The following is a 22,014-nucleotide window of genomic DNA, read 5'->3' as shown; positions in this document are numbered from 1 at the left end:
CATGTGATGGATGGACTCAGATTTTCCTATTTAGCAGTGTTTCAAACAGAGCTGAGACCAGAGTAAACCAGTCTGGTCTGTGTAGTGTTCATGGTCCGTCCCCAGAGGCAAACCGCTGGCTGTATCTTTAGTTTCACACAAATGGTAATGTGACAACTCTATGGTGGGGTTGAGTCAAAAATCCTTTTATTTTGAAAATGAAAGCCAGGAGATCAGTAACGAGGTGAAGTCCTGTGGAGATTAACGGAAATGAAGTCATGCTCCTGCGTTTGTGATCACTTCCTCCAGATTCTTCAGAGCATCGCCAACCACGTCCTGTTCACAAAAGAAGAACACATGAGGCCTTTTAACGACTTCGTTAAAAGCAACTTTGATTCGGCACGCAGGTAAGACACCTGGAGCACAGCTCCTGCCTCACACTTGACCAGACGAGAAACAGCACGAACACATCTGACCAAACCGGACTGGACGCAGCACGTCTACAACAGGCCAAGCCAGACCAGACAGGACACACCATAACAAGACCACACCAGACACCAGACCAAACAAGAGGAGACTGGACCAAAAATGACACAAGACCACACCAGACTGGACCGGACCACTGGACTGACCTGGACTGGGCCGATCTGGTCCGATCCAGACACAACACGACTACACCAGACCAGACCAGACACAACACAAGACCACCCCAGAACAGACCAGGGGCCTCATCTATAAAGCTTGCGTGCGCACAAAACAGGGCTTGAAAGATGCGCACGCCACCTTTTACGCAAAGGTTGGGATTTAAAAAAAAAAAAAACTAACGGAAAAATGTGCTTATCTTTACGCAAACTTTGATCCTAGCGCACAAACATTTTGAAGATATGGGGAACTGGCGACGTAGACGGTGAGGTGGTGAAATGAAGCCAGATTCATGTCATACTTTTAATGTCATCACATTTCAGACTTGTAATATAATAGCGCTGATCGTGTCCCTCTGTGTTTGAAGCTCAGCGTCAGTCAGGACGCTCTGGTGCTGCTGCTGCAGCCGCGGTGCAGGACACGCCGTGCCGGTGTCCTGCCAAAAAGTGATTGCCTGACAGAATCTGATTTTGTTTTTGTTTTTTTTTTCCCCTGAAAATGGGACTTTTTACCTGCCAAAAATTGATTGAAGGCCAAATACAGTTAATGAATGGTTGTTTCTACCTAAATATGATTTGATCTCATTCTTGAGCTTCATAATCTGAAAATCTGACGTTTTAGCGCTATCGTTCAACGGGCTGCTGTGCGCGCTCCCGCGGCCAGAAATCAGATTCTGGCAGGCAATCACTTTTTGGCACGACACCTGTCGTTCGACACCGGGCCACTCTCCTCTTGGCCTCCACCTTCAGATCGCACCACTTCTTTTTTATTTCTGCCACAGATCTGTCCGTGGCACTCACAGCGTTTAGCGCACTAAAGAAGTGCTGCCACTCACTCGCTTTATTTTTGTTAGTGATGCCACTACTGTGACCACCAAATAATGTCGTTTTCCTGTCCTCCACCTAATCCACAACAGCAGTTAATTAGTCAACCACAGCCTGTCCTTCATCAGTGACGGGAACGTGCTGGCCCTCCACCGCCTGTATTTTTGATCAGATTTTCATGTTTTACTGTATATTGGAATGTTTCATGTATGTTTTTTTTGCTTTAAGATAATGATTTACATGTACGGTAAAGTTTAATGTAGTTTGTTGTGTTATTTTGAATTTCTTTCTTTATGTCTTGTTTTTAACTGTATGTTTTAAATATATTGTTTTTTCATGTGGACCCCAGTAAGACTAGCTGTGTTTAAGGGCATAGCTAATGGAGATCCTTACAAATAAACAAATCAACGTTCAACAGAGGAAACAATCAAGCTACATTAACAAGTTGGTGCAGAGAAGTAAAATGAGTGTCTTTGTCCTGACGGTGCAGATCAGCTCAGGACCTGAAACCAGCAGGAGACATCATCAGTCTTTTAGAATATGACGGCAGCCTCTGGTTTGGGTGTGGAACGTTTATCTAAATGTGGCATCCTTGATAGCTGCAGGCCATACCGGTTCAGACAAGCTCTCCTGACCAGAGAACCATCCGTCCTCCAACAGGTTCTTCTTGGACATCGCCTCCGACTCTCCTCCCAGCGACTCCGTCAACCACAGCCTGTCCTTCATCAGTGACGGGAACGTGCTGGCCCTCCATCGCCTGCTCTGGAATAACCAGGAAAGGATTGGCCAGTACCTCTCCAGTAACAGGTCTGGATCTCCCAGCTTTGTCTGCCGGACACCAGTCAGGAATCAGGTTTTATTGTGTTGACTGATGAATTATGGAATGATTTCAGAGACCACAAGGCTGTGGGGAGGAGACCTTTTGACAAGATGGCCACCCTGCTGGCCTACCTGGGCCCCCCCGAGCACAAACCAGTGGCCGACACCCACTGGTCCAGTCTGAACCTGACCAGCTCCAAGTTTGAGGAGTTCATGACCAGGTAGGTTTCAGAGGGGTGTGTTGTGCCTCTTTTTGTGAAGATGCTGGCCTTCACGGTTTCTGGGTTGTGGGTTTTCTCTGCTGCTGTAACTAGTTGTTAAAGAGTCCCTCAGTGCGTTTATATGGGGAGTTTAATTCCTCTTTAATTCAGAATTAAAATTAAATCCGATTTAAAATGAATAAAAATTACGATGTAAACACCTAATTCCGAATGAAAATGGCCATTCCGAAGTAAGTGGCTGATTTATTCCGATTCTAAATCCAAATAGAACAATTCCGCGATCATGTAAACACTCATTCGCTTTAAATTAATTCCGGTCTTTCTTCGCTGCTCGTTCCCTCGCCCGTCTGTCGCCATGACTCTTATATTTAGAGCTGGGTATCATCACTGACCTCCCGATACGATTCCGATACACTAGGTCCCACGACGATACGATTTCCGATACGATTCGATACGATATCGATATTCTAGTTTCAATAACGGAATAACGTGATCCTTCCACGCGCTACGTCTGGCCAGAGAAACCCCACCCTGTCTGAAAATAAGCTGCTCACTCCTCAAGTAAAGGAGGAGACCTGAGCTCAGTGTTAGGGCCTCCTGGGGTTGGTAGAGGGAGCAATGACCAGCACTGACTTAGGGAGGAACACTGGGTGATAAAATGGGGGGGGGGGATGTTTAAAATTATTAATTTTTTTTTTTAAATTGATACTTGGATTTATGTATCGATAATCGTTCCTACACATATATCGATAAAATATCAATATATCGATATTTTTAACCCACCCCTACTTATATTCCACGCTGGGCTGGTTTTCCAAACAAAGTTTCAAGATGGCAGCACGCAGTAAACGCTGGTCAAGAGCAGAGACCATTTATTTAATAAATAGCTTGGAGGACCTGGAAATAATTAAAAGAACAGATGGCAAGAAACATAAAAATTGTGAGCTTTTCAAAGTTGTAGCAGCTAGGTTAAATGAAGGGGCTAATCGAGTAAGTTTGTTTTTCTTCCGGTAGTTTAACTTCCGGTCCGCCCCCCCTATCCAATCAGAACCTTCCCAACCCCCAGACCTTAAGAGGAATTAGATAAAGCCGATCAAACGCGTTTTCCCTGCAAACCTCAATTTGGAATTACTATTTCCATGTAAACAAAATAGTTTAATTCTGAATTATTTAATTCTGAATAATTAATTCTGAATTAAAAAACATCATGTAACCGTGGCCCCTGTCAGCCAACCTCTACGTCATGTTCCTCCAACACCCGTAGTCACTGGACCAACAGAACCAGACTAAAGCTGTGGTTGACGCTCATCTCTCTTTGGTTTGACAGGCACCAGGTCCACGAGAAGGAGGAGTTCAAAGCCTTAAAGACACTCAACATCTTTTACCAGGCGGGAACATCCAAGACCGGCAACCCGGTCTTCTACTACGTGGCCCGCAGGTAGGATTGTCCACCTAATCTCCCCAGTACCATTGTCGTGTTCCTCTGGTGATAAATCCTTTCTACCTTCGCTGGTTTCCTTTGAGCCCTTCTGAGCCTGTGCAGGTTTACACAACACAACTGTTTTTATCACTTTACATGAAGACTGAAGAAAAGAGTAGAGTAAGCCGAAGCAGACTAGACTAAGGTAGAATAAGGTGGGGTAGCTTAGCGTAGGGCAAGGCAAGTTTATTTGTATAGCACAATTCAACAAGGTTATTCAAATTGCTTTACAGAGACATTAAAGCATCATCACATCGCAGAAAATAAAATAAATAAGTCCTGATTTGTACTAGTTCTGGTTACAGTTCTGCTAGTCCTGGTTTGACCTAGCCTAGTTGCTACTAGTCAGAGTCAAAACCAGACATGCAGAAGCTGCGTTCAGCTTCTATGCTCCACATGTCGGGAACTAACGCCCAGAAAGCCTCAGATCAGCTGAAACAGTTTATTTAAGTCCAGGTTAAAGACTCACCTGCTCTCAGCTGCACCTGAATAAAGATCCAAACCTCCACTGGTACTTTTAAACTTGAGTTTCAAACCTGGATCATATTTTAACCACTGAGTTTAACAATTGTTCTTTCTTTGATTATTTATTTTTGTTTAAATGTTAAACCAAGCTTTAATTGTCTTTGAATTGTAATATACAAATACATTTGCCTTGAAAACTGGAGTCATGACAGCTAAAGACCATTTACTATCTGGACAGCAGGAAGAGCAGACTATAAGACAGTTTAAGCTTGTCGCCCCCCCCGGTACATGGTTTGGACCGGTCAACAGGGACTCTCATAGCTTCTCCATTTTTTTCCGTTTGTCTGAGTAACCAATGATAAAATTCTGATGGACCATCTCTCTCTCTCTCTGAGATTTTATTATTTATTTTTATCCTCACTGTTTTGCCAAAGGCATATTTTTAATTATATTTCACATCTTACAGTTGGACTTAGTTGACATGTCAAGTTTTTATCATATTTTTCTTGAAACACAGTCGGCCTGGTCCCGGTCTGGTGTTGGATATGGTCCACACATGTTCACGCAGACCGAGTCTTACATCAACATGCACTACTTCTTCTACCTCAGGGACACACCAGAGGGGCGTCCATCGTAGCGTTCAGTGTTCAGGCCCAGACTGGGATCTTTGCGTATCCACTAAAAGGAGGTCCAGAAGTTGGTGAATACCGCTGTCATGACTGTAGTTGCCAGAGTGACCGTGTGAATCTTGACCACCACTGCGTGGCTTCGGTTCTTGGTGCTGCTGATCTTGGGCTTTATGGTTGACGACGGCATGCGGGCCGTGGTGCTGGAGTGTGGGGGTGGAGTCCACCCCTCCAGAACTTGGTCCCCAGGTCCAGTTGCACCGCGTTTGTCCTGAAGGATGCCAGTCTCATGTGGTTTCCCTCGGTAATTGGTCGTGACCACGGCAGTATGCGCTGGTGACTCTCCATCATACTCCACATCTGGACCGTTGCCCCAAAAGGGCGGCTCTGTGAACAGAGCCGAGTGCCGTTCCCTCCCCACCGTCCCCGTCTGGATCTGTCCACAGACTGGACTGATATAGCAGGGGCATCCTAAAACAGTAGCACGGGTTTGCTCCGCCCACTTGAGGAGCTGTGTCGTATTTTCTTCGTCTTCACAAGCCCAAGGGTTGTCTCCGAGTGTTATCATCTCCAGGCCCGTCAGCTTATCAAAGACCTGCTCAGGTAACCAGGAGAAACGGTTGGCATGCAGGTAAAGGTGAACCAGTCTCGGGAGCCGGTCCAGCGACGCAGGCAAGATCTGCGCCAGATAGTTGTGTGAGAGATCAATGCTCTCCAGGTTGTGAGGCATGTTTGTGGGCACTGTCCAGAACCGGTTCTGACTGAGGTTGAGTGCTTGGAGGCTCAGCAGCGTGTTGTTGATGAAGACCACTCTCTCCAGGTCGTTGTCCGACAGATCCAGGGCTTTCAGGTTCCAGTGGTATGCGGTGTCATTTTTGTCCAGCCAGCGTAGATGGTTCCCGGCTGCTCGGATGTCCCACAGAGACCTCGGCAGTGCGGTGGGGAGACTCTCCAGGCGGTTGTAGGACAGATCAAGCGTTCGCAGGTGGCCATAGTTGCTGAGCTGGCTGCCAAGTCTCTGCAGACTGTCAGAAGAGAGGCTTTTCACTGAACAGCCACATAAATCTTGCATACTTTGTTAAAAGCTGTCCAGAAGACTTACTGGAACCAAGCCTTACCTGTTGAAGGAGAGGTTAAGGGAGCGGATGTTGTGTTGCAGACCAGGAGGCAGCTTGGTTAGGCCTCGTGAGGAGCAGTCCACCACACGGTGGCCCCCGCTGCACAGGCACACCGATGGACAGATGGACAGGACTGGACCTCCCAGAAGACCACAGAGCAGGAGGACAAGCAGAGCAGCAGAACTCTGCAGCAGCATGAACGTTCTGGAGAAACAGACACGGGTCAGGGACATGGATGGATGGATGGATGGATGGATGGATGGATGGATGGATGGATGGATGGGTGATGGGTGGGTGGAAGGATTGCTGATCTTCCGTAGGAGGGTCCCCCCTTATGGTCCTGGTCCAAGTTTCTATCCTCTTAAAGCGTAGTTTTACCTGCTGTTGTTTATGTAATAATTGATCGGGTGTCATGTTCTGGTCTCTGGAGACACCTAGAGACAACTATAGTAATAGATACTATATAAACAAAGTTGATTCAAACTGAATATAGTTCATACAACCATCAATCAAACCATCAGTGAAGCAGAACAGACCTGATCAGAACTTAACATTACAGATTTAAACACTGATCCACTGTCTTTCGTCCAGGTTAAGGTGTACCTGTTTAAAGGTTTCACGTTCTACAATATTGATCATTGGGGGATCATTGATCATGCCATATCTCAGAGCACTTCTTCGTCATTTTTGTCCGTGTAACTCCTGGAACACCCCTTGGTGTCGGTACCAGTGGTCTCATTCCACTACAGCCTTCATAAGTGCTTCACCTCGGTTGTTATCCCCGCCTCGCCTGCACCGGAGCTACTCAGAACCTCCCTCAAATCTCTCAGCTGACTGCTTTGCTTCCTTTTTTACAGACAAGGTAGACACATCAGAAATCAATTCAGGGACGTGTCTGGTCCCAACCCGTCACCCTCAGCCATGGATTATTGCATGGCTCCTGCAAACATCTCGCAGCCTCCTACTACGTGCTCCTACCTCACTCTTTCAGTAGAAAGTGTAAAGCTCTCTTCATGTTGTCCACTCACAGTGTGAGGCATCCAAACTATACAATGGTAGCAGTCCTGCTAGCTGTCTGCCGGACACGGGTCCTTCATACCTAGCCAAAATCAAACCATAGCTCCAACTGTTGTGCTGGCAGTGACAAGCAGAACAAAATCCTTGCATGCCTCGGGCACATATCCTTCAAACAAGCTACAGTCATACCACTGTTTAAAAAGAAAAAACAACAGAGCCCTTACTCACCCTCGCTGTGGTTGAGAACAATCGGTTGGTGTCGCTGATTCCCTTCCTCTCCAAAGTTGTGCAAAGAGCAGGTTCTAAACAGCTCATGAACTTCCTTACTCAAAATGACCGTCTTGATATAGACTAGTCTTGCTACAAGAAGGTACATTCCACTGAAACGTCTCTGATGTTTCTGACGGAGGTACCGTCTACCACAGCACACTACTGTCTATACTCTCACAGTTGGACGTCTCAGGATCAGGACATTCTTGGTTCTGTACCATACTGAGTGTTATTTAAAAATGTCATGGCAGCGAAAACATCACTTCTCCACAGGGGTGCCCCAAGGCTACGTACTTGGGCCCCTCCTCTTTTCCATATATACCTTCTCTCTGGGCCAGATTATTCATTCATACACCTTGTCCTATCAGCTATGCAGATGATACACAACTCTACCTTCATTCCTACTGAGAACCCAGGTGGAAATAGCTCAAACTTCAGTTCATTGATCTTCACTGGCTACCTGTGGCTGCTCCAATAAAACAAAAAAATCACTGTCAATTAGGGAGTCTTGGGGTCCACACCTGCCTATAAGAACTCCATCACAAAGGTTTACACCCCTTCATGAACACTAAGCTCTTCACAGGAACACAGACTGGACTTGTCCTCTCTGAGTTTGTTCAAAGAGCGGTTTTGAGGGGGCACGGTGGCGCAGCTGGTAGTGCAGCGGTCTCACAGCAAGAAGGTCCTGGGTTCGATTCCCGCCGGGGGACGCTGTGGGCGCTGAAGTGCGTGTTAGTTCCCCCATGACTTCAGTGCCCACACCATGGGTGGGGTTGGCGAAAGGATCTTTCTGTGTGGAGTTTGCATGTTCTCCCCGTGTTCCCCTGGGTAGCTAGTGTGAGCTACCCTCACAAAAACATGCACACAGTCCTGGGCTACACATGCCCCCTCTGGCCAACCGGGGCGCCAGATGGGGTGGGGAGGATCCGGCCGGAATAACGTGATCCTTCCACGCGCTACGTTCGGCCGGAGAAACCCCACCCTGTCTGGTGAAAAGATGCGGCCTGCTCACTCCTCAGGTCAAGGAGGAGACCTGAGCTCAGTGCAGGGCCCTCCCGGGGTTGGTAGAGGATGGCAATGCCCAGGACTGTCAGTAGGTAGGAGCACGGGGTGGTAAAAAAAATGGGAAAAAAACCGGGATAAAAATATTAATTAAAAAAAAAAAAAAAAAAAGAGCGGTTTTGAAGCCTCAGTTTCCTCGTACTGCTTAGCACCACGTTGCAACAAACAGGTCCGGGAAGGCGACTGGAACACATCCACCATGTGTCAAAGTTTGCTGTGGCAACCTGCTGTGTACGGGCTTCTTCATTTGACCAATGCCGAAGGAGCAACAGATCTGCAAATGTTTATAGCGGGAAATTTGGTGGCAAAAATCGGAAATGTCTGTTGCATAACTCCGAAGCTGGGCAGATACAAACTGCATATTCGCAGCATGACCAATACTGATGGGGTTGATGAGGTAGCGATGATGGCTGACCATTGGCTGAGCCAAATAGCATTCAAAAGTGTATGTCCCATACGACAAATAGATGTATTGATTGCCTTGTAAAAGTGCAGCTAAAGTGGTTTAAAAAAAAAAAAATCCCCCCTTCCCCATACAGCTGTCACGAATGTAAACTAGTCATGGAGATCAAAACTGATTTTGTTCCAGACTGCAAATGTGTTTTATTTCTACTGGAAAGTTGAACATTTTAACCTGGAGGTCAATGGATCCAGACCCTAGTGGTCAGTAGAGGAACCGCAGGTCTGGATCCGGAGCATAGTGGGCAGTACAGGAACTGTTATTAGTTCATTATTGATAAGGGAAAATGAGGTGTAACCTCTCAGTAAAAACACATGTCTGGTTTTGGAGCGAGTTTGCCACTGTACCATTGCCGTTCTCCAGTTTTGGAGCGTGTTAGCTGCTGTAGCAGCGCCGTTCTCCAGTTTTACAGCGTGTTAGCCACTGTAGCGGCACCGTTCTCCAGTTTTGGAGCATGTTAGCTGCTGTAGCGGCACCGTTCTCCAGTTTTGGAGCATGTTAGCTGCTGTAGCTGCGCCATTCTCCAGTTTTGGAGCGTGTTAGCTGCTGTGGCTGCGCCGTTCTCCAGTTTCTGAGCCTGTTAGCCGCTGTAGCGGTGCCGTTCTCCGGTTTTGGAGCGCATTAGCCGCTGTAGCGGCGCCGTTCTCCAGTTATGGAGCGTGTTAGCTGCTGTAGCGGCGCAGTTCTCCAGTTTTGGAGTGTGTTAGCCGCAGTAGCGGCGCCGTTCTCCAGTTTTGGAGCGTGTTAGCTGCTGTAGCTGCGCCGTTCTCCAGTTTTGGAGCGTGTTAGCCTCTTTAGCTGCGCTGTTCTCCAGTTTTGGACCGTGTTAGTTGCAAGCGGGGTTGTTAGTGTCTGCTGGTGGGGTCATCCTCCACCTGTCTGCATCATTGTACAGTCTATGTTGGTGTTGACAGAGGAAAACATTATCCGGGTCGCTTGGATTGCTAGTTTATGAAAGAGTATGGTCATATGGTCATGTGACCCAACCTGCAAATACAAATGTACGATAACTTACAAAGTCTTCACGTAACGAGCTGTGCTGCCACAACTCCACCAGATCTGAGTCCCATGAAGCTGGGGTTTTTCACATTTATCCTCCATGTTCTTCGTTTTACAGGAATCGTGCCGGTTCACATTAACACATTTGAGTAGCATGATAATTATCCCGTCGGTAGAGTGGCTGGAGTTCTAGATCACTGGACCGAAGTGACGTGGTCGTGGAACCGCTCACACTCCATGACGACGACAGCTGGTTTGAACCCCCGATAAAAAACGTTCCCATGACTCCCTAATGATGTTAATTTCTCGTCAAAGACGGCCTGTAGAGCGCAACACTGGGGTGTTTCTGTCATGGTGTGTGCTAGTGTGTGTTAGGGTGTCTGTAAGGTCACTCGCCTCATCGTTCCTTCGTTATCGCCTCATCCTCTCCGCTCCTCCGTCTGCTGCTCTTCTCTCTCTGGTTCTGGTTCTCCGTTCTGCCGGGAGCCTCTGTGGGCGTGGTGTAGCACACGTGGACATGCTGCAGGCTGCAGCTGTCCTACCTGGCGCTCGCTCTGCAGGTTCTGGCTCTGCTGCAGGTTCTGGCTCTGCTGCAGGTTCTGGCCGTGCTGCAGGCTCGGGATGTGCTGCAGGTTCTGCTGCAGTCGCAGCTCTGGTGAAGAAAGCAGTGCAGCAGAGAGCAGCCCACAGTGATGAGGCAGCACATCGGAGGGAGTGTGTGTTTGAGAGAGAGGGTGTGTGTGTGTCTGTGTGTGTGTTCGAGAGAGAGGGTGTGTGTGTGTGTGTGTGTGTGTGTGTGTGTGTGTGTGTGTGTGTGTGTGTGTGTGTGTGTGTGTGTGTGTGTGTGTGTGTGTGTGTGTGTGTGTGTGTGTGTGTGTGTGTGTGTGTGTGTGTGTGTGTGTTTGAGAGAGAGGTTTATGTGTGTGTGTGTGGATGCTGTGTTCTGTTTTTTATCAGTTGTGGGGACAACATTGTGTGCGTGGGGCTCTGATCGTGCTGTAAGGGTGTCAGCACAGAGTTGAACATCTTCCCAGTAAAACCCAGATTTAGCTCTGCTCAACTGGGATTCAGAAAAGTGTAGGTGAAGAAATGAAAACAGGAAACTGCATGCGTCCGATTTAGATTTATTGGGTCTTTGGTTGAAAAACTCTGATTCTCTGTACATGTACCAGGTCCACATGCACTAAGATAAGTCTGGATTCTCCGGTGGTAGGATGTTTGGGATGCTGAAGTCCTGAGCAGGAAACTGTTTTTGTTGTATGATAGTGGGACCAGCACTGCAGGGCTGTTTGGAACGGTATCTTGTAGATGCGGTCCACAAAGCCAAACAGTAGACGCATGAGAGCTGAGTTCATGGCTGTTCTTCTGACGGTATGGCACACACGTTCACTCCCGGAAGACACTTCCTCCACCTGGACCCCATTGGCGCTTTTCCACTAGTACCTACTCAGCTCGACTCGCCTCCCCTCAGTTTGGTGCTTTTCCACTAGGGGTCTAACGTGCCGAGTAGATACTTTTTCTGTAACTACCGGGCTGAGTCGGCTGCATCTGACGTCATCACACTACCTGCCACAGATTGGTCGGGGGGTTGGCCAATCAAAGGTCTGAGTCAGGATGTGATGTCGTTTCAAGAGCGACTCGTCGCTTCTTGTTAATTTTTTTCCAAGAACAACGGCAGCGCAGAAATCTGTTCCGTGGTCAAATTCTGAGGTGGAGACCTTCTTAAACCTGGTGGCTGAGGAAAATATCCAGAGAGAGCTTGATGGGGCAACAAGGAATGAAAAAATATACCAGGAGCTTTCTCAGTCCATGTCTGCTCACGGCTACAAACAGACCTTTCAGCAGTTTTCGAAACAAACTGAAAAAGTTAAAAAGCGATTATCGTGCGGTTAAGGACCACAATAGCCAGAGTGGGTCTTCTTCGTTTGTGTCGTGCAATCGAGTACGTCACAGCAGCTTCACTCCAAACCCGCCTACTTCTGATCTGGGTATTGAAAAGAAACAAGGTGAGTCGAGTCGGGCTGAGTAGGTACTAGTGTAAAAGCGCCACATGAAACACCTCCAGTTCTGCATCCGGTGAGACTGAGGTCATTTAGTCCAAGGAACAGCAAGCACATGCAGCACATGCAGAACACCAAACAAACGGGCGATGTCACTAGCGACCAGCTAGTGCACGGATGCACGGATGTTTCTTCTGCTTCTGGAGCATTCCCTGCTGTCGCGGGAATGCTCCAGAAGCAGAAGAAACATCTTCTGAAACATCTGTGTCGTCCATGAATTAGGCCTTTGTTGAAAAAAATCGATTTTCCGATTCTAAATCGATTCTCATATTAATTCCTAAAAATTGATTTGTGTGTCTAAAGATCGATTTTTTTTTATTTATTTATTTTTTCATCATTACATTACATTTTTGGTATTTTTTTGTTTATGCCAAAAAAAGGATGTTTTGTTGGACACAATGTTTTTGCCTTTAAATATGTTTAAAGGTATGAAAACATTAAAGTGTTCTGTTATAATTGCATAAATTGTATATATTTCATTACTTTATATACTGTCTTGGGGTTACATTTGCATAAAATGCTAAAAACCAAATTCTCAAAAATTAAAAACCCGAAAAACACTGAAAATGGAGACATAAAACCGATTTCATACGTCCTCTGTTTTCTCCCTGGATCTGTTTGATAATTCTGCCACACGATGTTTCTGAAAGCAGTTCTATCAGCATTCTGGGAGGTGATTGGTCCTTACAGCATCATTAGCTGCCAATACTTGCTGTTGAATCTCAATATAATACTATGGTAGTATTAATATGTTGCATAACTATACAGTCATATAATTCATGTAACAGCTCAAAAAACTGTTTTAATAACACTAACCCAAATCGATATCAGAATCGAATCGAATCAAATCTTGATAATCGATTCTGAATCTTAAGAATCGTAATCAAATCGGTTCTTGACATTTGAATCGATCCCCAGCCCTGCCATAAATGAGGATCATCAACCTGTCTGGTACGGTGCAGAAGGCCAGCCGGACACTGGGGCTCCCAGTCTCGCTGCGCGTAATCACTTTTCAATTGCACAAAGCAGAATTCAGAATAAAAGAGAGCAAAAAAGTAGTCGGTTTCTCTGGTGTTTAGAAAAAGGATTATTTCTCCAAACTGCAATGCAAACACCTTCACTGTAGAGTCCCATCAACATCATCTCTGTAGGAACTGTCTTGTTGGAGATGATTCAGCAGGTCCATCAGAGGGGTTACTGCCTCACAGAACTCAGAACAAGACCTAGAGTCACTGGTCCTCCATCTGGACGGTGAGCTCCCAGAAACCCCTCGGATGTGACCAGTTTCAGGTCAAAGGGGCTTATCTTGAGACGATGCATTGCAGAGGTCTTTTAGGAGCAAAAATGTCTCGTTGTGGGTGGTTAGACCGATTCCTCAGAGCGTTTCTGGGCACATGACATGGGTTCGTCAGAGAGAGAGGAGAATACGCGACTGACTGGAAACGGTTTTGTGATGGAAATACGGTTGCTTCGGTTGCCAGATGAAGTTTCCTCATCGCACTTAGCAGAAAAAGCAGACATCAACTGTGGTATTTTAACTGTTGACACTCTCCTCCTGCTTTTTTGTTTGCTGCCACGTAAATTCACAGATTATGTTTTCTGAGAACAAACCTTCAGCGGGGCCAACTGTGGAGGGCACGTCGTCAGGAAATGTCTTTGATAATCTTGTCTCTGTGAAGCAACATTGACTCATTCAAACCAGCAACATTAGTCATCGTGATTTCCTCTAATGACAACACATTAGTCAGCTTCCTGTTGCATCAGTCGCTGCAGGAAAGTCACTGAAAGTCAGCCAGCTTTGGTGTTCATGGACTGGATCTGCTGGAACCAGGCCTGGGGCTTGCTGGAGGTGCTTGAGTCCATTGGTCATAGCCTTTCGCCTGAGTATTTTTAAGGTTTTTGATCGTTTTGAGGGGTAAAGAGGATTCTTGGGGGAGTAAACGGGATGATCTTGGGGACTTGTGGACGGAACTAAGGGGTGGAGTTCTCCTCCGTCCCTTCAGCTTCACCTGAGTTGGCCGATGTTGGAGGAACTGCAGCCGTTCCGTTACTCTCTTTTCCATCTTTCACATCTGTTGGTGGAGGAGCTTCAGGAGATCTGTCACTCTCCTCTCCATCTTTCTCATCGCCCTCCTGACCAAATGTGCTCCCCTGAGGTTTGCGTCCAAATGTACCCCCCGGACTCACGTCTAGAAGCTCTTCGTCTGCTTCTGGAAGTAAGGATAGCCGTTTGGAGAGTCTCTGAGGCAGGAAGCTGGACAGGGAAATGCGGTTGGATGATCTAAGTGATGCCTGGTTGTCATTGGCTCCACCAGCCAGAAAGGGCGAAGGCCCTGCCCAGTCGGTGGAAGTGATCTGCTGCTTCTGAAGCCTCCGTTTCCTCATGTAGATGACCAGGAACCCCAGCATCATCACCAACAGTGCTCCTCCGATCAGCCCTGCCACCACTTTGCCATGCGAGGTTTCCCCTCCAGAGCTCGGTCCCTTCCAAGACTCTGTGGGGTTTGGACGTTTTCCTGCAGATGTGGTCTTGTAGGAAGTGGATATCTGAGTGGTACCACCACCTGGGCTTGGTGGTGTCCTCTGAGGCTCAGTGGATGGGGTAAAAGTCTGGATGAGGACGGTTGATTGGTGTGGAGTCAGGGAGGTGGGGGACAAACTGCTGCCTTGGGTCTGGGTGGAGTTGGTCATGAATGGAGGAGCTGTTGGGGGTTCGGTTGGGTTTGTGGCTCCGCTGGTAGGAGCCACAGCTGTAGGCATTCCTGCTGATCTGACGGTAGCGCCGGGGGTGAAGCTGATTGGCGCTGCTGCTCTTTGGGTGGTCTGCGGGACACGATGAGTGCTGGGTGTTTCCTGATTTGCATGGACCCTGGTGGACGGTGTGGCCTGGAGATCCGGGGTTTCTGAGGTGTTCAGCAGCTGCCGCGTCGGCAGCAGGCTCTGGTTGGACGTTGTGGCGGTCACCGCGCCTGGCGGTGCCCTGGTGACGTCGGTGTGCAGGTCTGCTGCAGAGCCGGCCGTCAGCAGGACCATGAACACCAGGCTGGTGCGGTCCATGCTCGTCTTCCACCTGGAACTGAGGAAGTAGACGATCAGAGCTGACTGAAGCAACGAGATGAGGAAACGGAGTAACAACACAAGGCGGTTGTGAAATGTCAGATGGGTTTCCTCCCAGCGCCTCAAATAACCCTGTTAGTCCTTCAGAGACACGGCAGTCACATCAAACAGTCAGGTTAGGAACCTTAGATCCCACACTTAACTGATGATCATCATCATTGATGAACTGATCATCATAGTTGAACTGATCATTATCATTGATGAACTGATCATCATCATTGATGAACTGATCATCATAGTTGAACTGATCATTATCATTGATGAACTGATCATCATAGTTGAACTGATCATTATCATTGATGAACTGATCATCATAGTTGAACTGATCATTATCATTGATAAACTGATCATCATCATTGATGAACTGATCATTATCATTGATGAACTGATCATCATAACTGGTGAACTGATCATCATCATTGATGAACTGATCATTATCATTGATGAACTGATCATCATCATAGTTGAACTGATCATCATCATTGATGAACTGATCATCATCATTGATGAACTGATCATCATAACTGGTGAACTGATCATCATCATTGATGAACTGATCATTATCATAGTTGAACTGATCATCATCATAGTTGAACTGATCATCATCATTGATGAACTGATCATCATAACTGATGAACTGATCATCATCATCGATGAACCGATCGTCAGCATTGATGATGATTGAAGGGAGCAGCAGTCTTAGAGAAGCGTGTGTGTGTGTGTGTGTGTGTGTGTGTGTGTGTGTGTGTGTGTGTGTGTGTGTGTGTGTGTGTGTGTGTGTGTGTGTGTGTGTGTGTGTGTGTGTGTGTGTGTGTGTGTGTGTGTGTGTGTGTGTGTGTGTGTACTGAATTAAATGGTTGCTAATCAACAATTCCACCAATTAATTATCCTGCCTGAGTTTCACCTGCCCTTATAACATTATGACCTTTAGTTTAAAATATTCATATTTTAGATTGTAAGTCATCTTATACCCCGTCAAACACAATGACAACTAGCGAAGCTTGATATCAAAAGCATCCATAGTGAAAAGGAAAATATTATTCAAATGATCATTTCAGGCTCAGGATTTTTTTTAACTTTAAGCCCTGCATCTGGCTTATAGTTACCCTGGGTAACCCGGGTCCTGCAGCCCAGGTTTTGGGTGTAGCTGCTTGCAGAGCGGTGAAATGTCTAATGTACAGCAGAGCTGTGTGATGACGCCAGTCTGACGCTCACATGTACCTGGACCCTCACTACCCCCCGTTGACCCACCTGTCTGCAGACAGGAGCATCAATGATACTCATTCCTAAACACTCCATCCATGCATCCATCCAGCGCCCCACTCTGCCGCCTCTCTCTCTCCCTCTCAAACCCCCAGAGCTGTCCGTCAGTTATTTCTCAGTTCCAACCGTCTCCCGGACTGCAGGGTTCCGGTTTGTGGTCCCGGTCCTGCTGCGGTTCGGTACCCGAGCAGGTGAAGGTGTGCAGGATTGAACGTACCGGTGTCGGTCTGTCGGCGTTGGTTCTCCCCGCTCAGCGTGAAGGGATGTGGGATCGCGGTCGGACGTTCAGCTGCCGCCTGAAACAAAATGTCTCCGGACTGAAAGCAGGAACTGAGCACAGAAAAGCATTGCCACACTGACAGGAAGTGTAACGTGTGAAGTGGATGACTGAGCTTCTGCGCGTCTAAACTTAGTCCAGGTCTCACAGCTGCGTGTTGACAGCGTCGCTGAAGCTACTTCCACAAAGCTGTCCGTCCACAGACGTCTGTAGATCACCAGGGTTCAGCCGCGGAAGTCTAGGGTTGTAAAATAAAGTCTCTGAAGTGTTCAGACTGTTTAAACAGAACCAAACGCCCGTCCAGTCGTCTCGCTCAGTGAGGATTAAAGATTAATTTAAGATTTTTGCATGTTTTCATAATGTGCCTAACCTGGTGGATTTCTACTGGGAATACTGGTGGATTTCTACTGGGAATACTGGTGGATTTCTACTGGGAATGCTGGTGGATTTCTACTGGGAATACTAGTAGATTTCTACTGGGAATACTGGTGTATTTCTACTGGGAATACTGGTGTATTTCTACTGGGAATACTGGTAGATTTCTACTGGGAATACTAGTAGATTTCTACTGGGTATCCTGGTGGATTTCTACTGGGAATACTGGTGGATTTCTACTGGGAATACTGGTGGATTTCTACTGGGAATACTAGTAGATTTCTACTGGGAATACTGGTGGATTTCTACTGGGAATACTAGTAGATTTCTACTGGGAATACTGGTGTATTTCTACTGGGAATACTGGTGGATTTCTACTGGGAATACTGGTGGATTTCTACTGGGAATACTGGTGGATTTCTACTGGGAATACTGGTGTATTTCTACTGGGAATACTGGTGTATTTCTACTGGGAATACTGGTGGATTTCTACTGGGAATACTGGTGGATTTCTACTGGGAATACTGGTGGATTTCTACTGGGAATACTGGTGGATTTCTACTGGGAATACTAGTAGATTTCTACTGGGAATACTGGTGTATTTCTACTGGGAATACTGGTGTATTTCTACTGGGAATACTAGTAGATTTCTACTGGGAATACTGGTGGATTTCTACTGGGAATACTAGTAGATTTCGACTGGGAATACTGGTGGATTTCTACTGGGAATACTAGTAGATTTCTACTGGGAATACTGGTGGATTTCTACTGGGAATACTGGTGGATTTCTACTGGGAATACTAGTAGATTTCTACTGGGAATACTGGTGTATTTCTACTGGGAATACTGGTGTATTTCTACTGGGAATACTAGTAGATTTCTACTGGGAATACTGGTGGATTTCTACTGGGAATACTGGTGGATTTCTACTGGGAATACTGGTGGATTTCTACTGGGAATACTGGTGGATTTCTACTGGGAATACTGGTGGATTTCTACTATGTATCCTGGTGGATTTCTACTGGGAATACTGGTGGATTTCTACTATGTATCCTGGTGGATTCCTACTGGGAATACTGGTGGATTTCTAGTGGGAATACTGGTGGATTTCTACTGGGAATACTGGTGGATTTCTACTGGGAATACTGGTGTATTTCTACTGGGAATACTGGTGTATTTCTACTGGGAATACTGGTGTATTTCTACTGGGAATACTGGTGTATTTCTACTATGTATCCTGGTGGATTCCTACTGGGAATACTGGTGGATTTCTAGTGGGAATACTGGTGGATTTCTACTGGGAATACTAGTAGATTTCTACTGGGAATACTGGTGGATTTCTACTGGGAATACTGGTGGATTTCTACTGGGAATACTGGTGGATTCCTACTGGGAATACTGGTGGATTTCTACTGGGAATACTGGTGGATTTCTAATGGGAATACTGGTGGATTTCTACTGGGAATACTAGTAGATTTCTACTGGGAATACTGGTGGATTTCTACTGGGAATACTGGTGGATTTCTACCGGGAATACTGGTGGATTTCTACTGGGAATACTGGTGGATTTCTACTGGGAATACTGGTGGATTTCTACTGGGAATACTGGTGGATTTCTACTGGGAATACTGGTGGATTTCTACTATGTATCCTGGTGGATTTCTACTGGGAATACTGGTGGATTTCTACTGGGAATACTGGTGGATTTCTACTATGTATCCTGGTGGATTCCTACTGGGAATACTGGTGGATTTCTAGTGGGAATACTGGTGGATTTCTACTGGGAATACTGGTGTATTTCTACTGGGAATACTGGTGTATTTCTACTGGGAATACTGGTGTATTTCTACTGGGAATACTGGTGTATTTCTACTATGTATCCTGGTGGATTCCTACTGGGAATACTGGTGGATTTCTAGTGGGAATACTGGTGGATTTCTACTGGGAATACTGGTGGATTCCTACTGGGAATACTGGTGGATTTCTACTGGGAATACTGGTGGATTTCTTCTGGGAATACTGGTGGATTTCTACTGGGAATACTGGTGGATTCCTACTGGGAATACTGGTGGATTTCTACTGGGAATACTGGTGGATTCCTACTGGGTAACCTGGATTATGTTTACTGGGAAAACTTGCACTCATTAACATCCGTTATGATGAATGTCCATAACAACAAAAAGTTGTTTCCAGAACTTCAGTCTGCTCCTCTTTGACCTCAGAGATGGAAATGTAACGGTTTCAGATGTGGCCACAGAGACTGAACTGATTGACGTACACAGAGATGTCAACGTTTACCAGAAAAGTCAAATGTTCTGCTTTCTTTCTGATTAGAGTGACTTTATTTGCATGGTTACAGGCAGAAGGACACTTGAACGTGTTCATACATGTAGACTTGTTGGGCTGGTCTGGGATCAGAAACATCTGATCTGCACGAGTCCCTCAGACTGAACAACCTTTCTTTCATGAAAACAACTTTGCCAGGTCTGGACCATATAACGCTGGTTACAAATCTAAAACTTCAGCTTCATTTATTCATGTGAAATCAAATAAGAGTGTTTAAGTACAGTCTTCGTTGATGTCTGTGTGCCGAAGCAAACATCCTTTTGGACGGAGCGTTAGTTCAGGCAGGTACAATCCTGCAGTTTCAGCTCCGATGCCGGTACCCGATACTGCTCTGATACTGAGACTACTGGTGTAGAGGAGACCGTGGACGTCAGGACTAAGTTTGTACCATATTAAGAAAATTTGATTTGTGATATAGGTTCGTTCCTAAGGCAATATGATTTATCTTTGCTGTTTTGAATCAGTGTCTTTCTAACAACTTACATTGAACCCTACCGACCCGTTTTCCTCGTTCATCTCGCTTTATTTTATTTTATTTTCAAAACTGTCATCTCATGTAGTGAAGTGTGATTTCTACTTCCTCGTAGCGGCTACACATCGCCTACTTAAATGACCATCATAGTGTCTGTTATTCTTCCACCAACCACAAGGTGGAGGTGTGGCTTTTCTGCAGCGCTGTAGCCACCAGAGCCAAACCTCTTTTAGTTTACTTCCTGTATGCAGGACAGCTGTGACAACCGAGCGCCAACATGTAACTAACAAGGTGGATCAAACCTTGTTTACGGTTCCTCCACTGACCATGGGGGTCCGGATTCAGACCTGCGGTCCTCCACCAACCACTGGAGAGTAGATCTGGATCTGCAGGTCCTCAAATAGCCGTTAGACCAGGGGTCGGCAACCCAAAATGTTTTAGAGCCATATTGGACCAAAAACACAAAAAACAAATATATCTGGAGCCGCAAAAAATGAAAAGTCTTGTATGAGCCTTAGAATGAAGGCAACACGTGCTGCATGTTTCTATATTAGTTATAACTGGGGGAAGATTTTTTTTTCATTATGCACTTCGAGAAAAAAGTCGAAATGTTGAGAAAAAAGTCAAAATGTCGAGAAAAAAAGTCAAAATGATATTCGGTCAACGCTGAAACCACGATTATTTCAAACAAGTCGAAATGTCGAGAAAAAGTCAATTTCGAGAAAAAAGTCAAAATGTCAAGATTAATGTTGAAGTACAATCTCGAGAAAAAAGTCGAAATGTCGAGAAAAAAGTAAAAATTTCGAGAAAAAGGTCAAAATGTTGAGAAAAAAGTCGAAATGTCGAGGAAATAGTCAAAATTTCTTGAAAAAAGTCGAAATGTCGAGATTAGAAAGGAAAAAGAAGAAAAAAAGGGAAAAAAAAGGGTCAAACATTTTTGAAAAAGCTCCAGGAGCCAATAGGGCGGCGCTAAAGAGCCGCATGCGGCTCTAGAGCCGCGGGTTGCTGATCCCTGCACTAGAGGCTGCAAAAGTGAGTCTATCTCCATGTAAAATGTCCAACATTAGAGCAGAAATAAACATATGTATAGTCTGGTTCAATTGTTTTATTATTATTTTATTTATTCACATCTGTGACACCTCTGAGGGTGTGAATGTTTTTGTACCACGCCAGGAGAGTTTATATAAACATTTAAACTTATTTCTATTGTGATTATTGACAGTCGGTTCAGCCATTATCTAGCCGTTATCACTTCCTCATCCATAATCGTCATGCTACCGCGCTTAGCAAAGCCACCACCTGCTTGTATTAACTCAGCGTCGGGTAAACATGACAGTTATTTTTGATTTGGTCGTCGCATCGACATGTTTAACGGTTTATCCCGCTGGAAACGTCCAGCGGCAGCTCTGCAGATATTTCGGCGGGTTCGGCTGAAGGACCTGGAAACAAAGCTCACTTTGATTGACATGTGGTGGGCCTGTTCCCATTGGCTTCCTAAGCAACACGGCTGCTCCCTATAGGAAGAAACGAGGGTTCAACACCGCTCTTCAGAAACCAGCGGGTCATGTGACCCGTGATACAGTCTGTAGGGGTGACGGAGCGACCGTGATATTTGGTCAGCGACATTTGAAGCCAGAAGCGTACAAGTTGGTCTCCTGTAAAAACGGAGACCAACAGAAGTGCTGGTAGATCTTGTCAAACTATCCCGTCAACGTTTTTGTCCCGCAGAAACGTTGATGTTGCTTAACACATCTGTCTCCCTCGGAACATAAGACATAATGTGTGACTGAGACATCGTTAGACTTGATTCTCCCGTTTTTTGGGACCATTGAAGCTTTGTGGGTAATTTAAATTCCCACTCAGAGACCAACCGCACGTCCCAGGTTGGAGACTTACGCAGGTTTGAGGTCGGTCTGACCCGTCCGTATATAACATCGACACACTGTGAAGCGTGGACTTTATCGTGATCCTGTTTCTCCTGGATGTCGTCTTTAACACGTTTTAAAATCGTACTCACGTTTTTTCTGTTTATTACCTACACCTGTATACTTCGTTTTGCTTCAACCATTCAGACTTAAAGGTTTCCCGCTTCTTCTGGGTGTATTTATCTTCATTTCTTTAA

General features: G+C 46.0%; 4 protein-coding genes across 6 annotated transcripts in view; 1 reads left to right on the top strand and 3 right to left on the bottom strand.

Annotated features, from left to right (window-relative positions):
- Positions 1–22,014, bottom strand: part of pxylp1 (2-phosphoxylose phosphatase 1) — a 417,866-nt gene that overhangs the window by 192,007 nt on the left and 203,845 nt on the right. The window lies entirely within an intron of this gene.
- Positions 1–22,014, top strand: part of LOC133441451 (neurofibromin) — a 142,684-nt gene that overhangs the window by 80,059 nt on the left and 40,611 nt on the right. For both annotated transcript variants that reach the window (XM_061718755.1, XM_061718754.1), the window contains exons 32-35: positions 289–386; positions 2,106–2,252; positions 2,339–2,485; positions 3,813–3,923. In XM_061718755.1, the coding sequence (XP_061574739.1) occupies positions 289–386; positions 2,106–2,252; positions 2,339–2,485; positions 3,813–3,923 (503 nt within the window). The remainder of the gene's footprint in view (positions 1–288; positions 387–2,105; positions 2,253–2,338; positions 2,486–3,812; positions 3,924–22,014) is intronic.
- On the bottom strand, positions 157–10,612 carry LOC133441453 (oligodendrocyte-myelin glycoprotein-like). 2 transcript variants are annotated; one of them, XM_061718757.1, is made up of 3 exons: positions 10,379–10,612; positions 6,175–6,378; positions 157–315 (listed from the first exon to the last, which is right to left on the bottom strand). In XM_061718757.1, the coding sequence occupies exons 1-3, from the start codon at positions 10,381–10,383 to the stop codon at positions 294–296; spliced, it is 231 nt and encodes a 76-aa protein (XP_061574741.1). In that variant the 5' UTR covers positions 10,384–10,612; the 3' UTR covers positions 157–293. The 2 variants fall into 2 exon arrangements, with proteins under 2 accessions (XP_061574741.1, XP_061574740.1); XM_061718756.1 differs by lacking the exon at positions 157–315 and adding an exon at positions 4,242–6,081.
- LOC133442232 (mucin-2-like) lies at positions 11,100–16,735 on the bottom strand. Its single transcript, XM_061720187.1, has 2 exons — positions 16,640–16,735; positions 11,100–15,118 (listed from the first exon to the last, which is right to left on the bottom strand). The coding sequence occupies exon 2, from the start codon at positions 15,097–15,099 to the stop codon at positions 14,014–14,016; it is 1,086 nt and encodes a 361-aa protein (XP_061576171.1). The 5' UTR covers positions 15,100–15,118; positions 16,640–16,735; the 3' UTR covers positions 11,100–14,013.

This window comes from Cololabis saira, chromosome 4 (assembly GCF_033807715.1).
Source record: "Cololabis saira isolate AMF1-May2022 chromosome 4, fColSai1.1, whole genome shotgun sequence".
Classification (NCBI taxonomy): domain Eukaryota; kingdom Metazoa; phylum Chordata; class Actinopteri; order Beloniformes; family Belonidae; genus Cololabis; species Cololabis saira.
The sequence above is the reverse complement of the archived record's forward strand: the minus strand, read 5'-3'. Positions and strand labels throughout refer to the sequence as shown.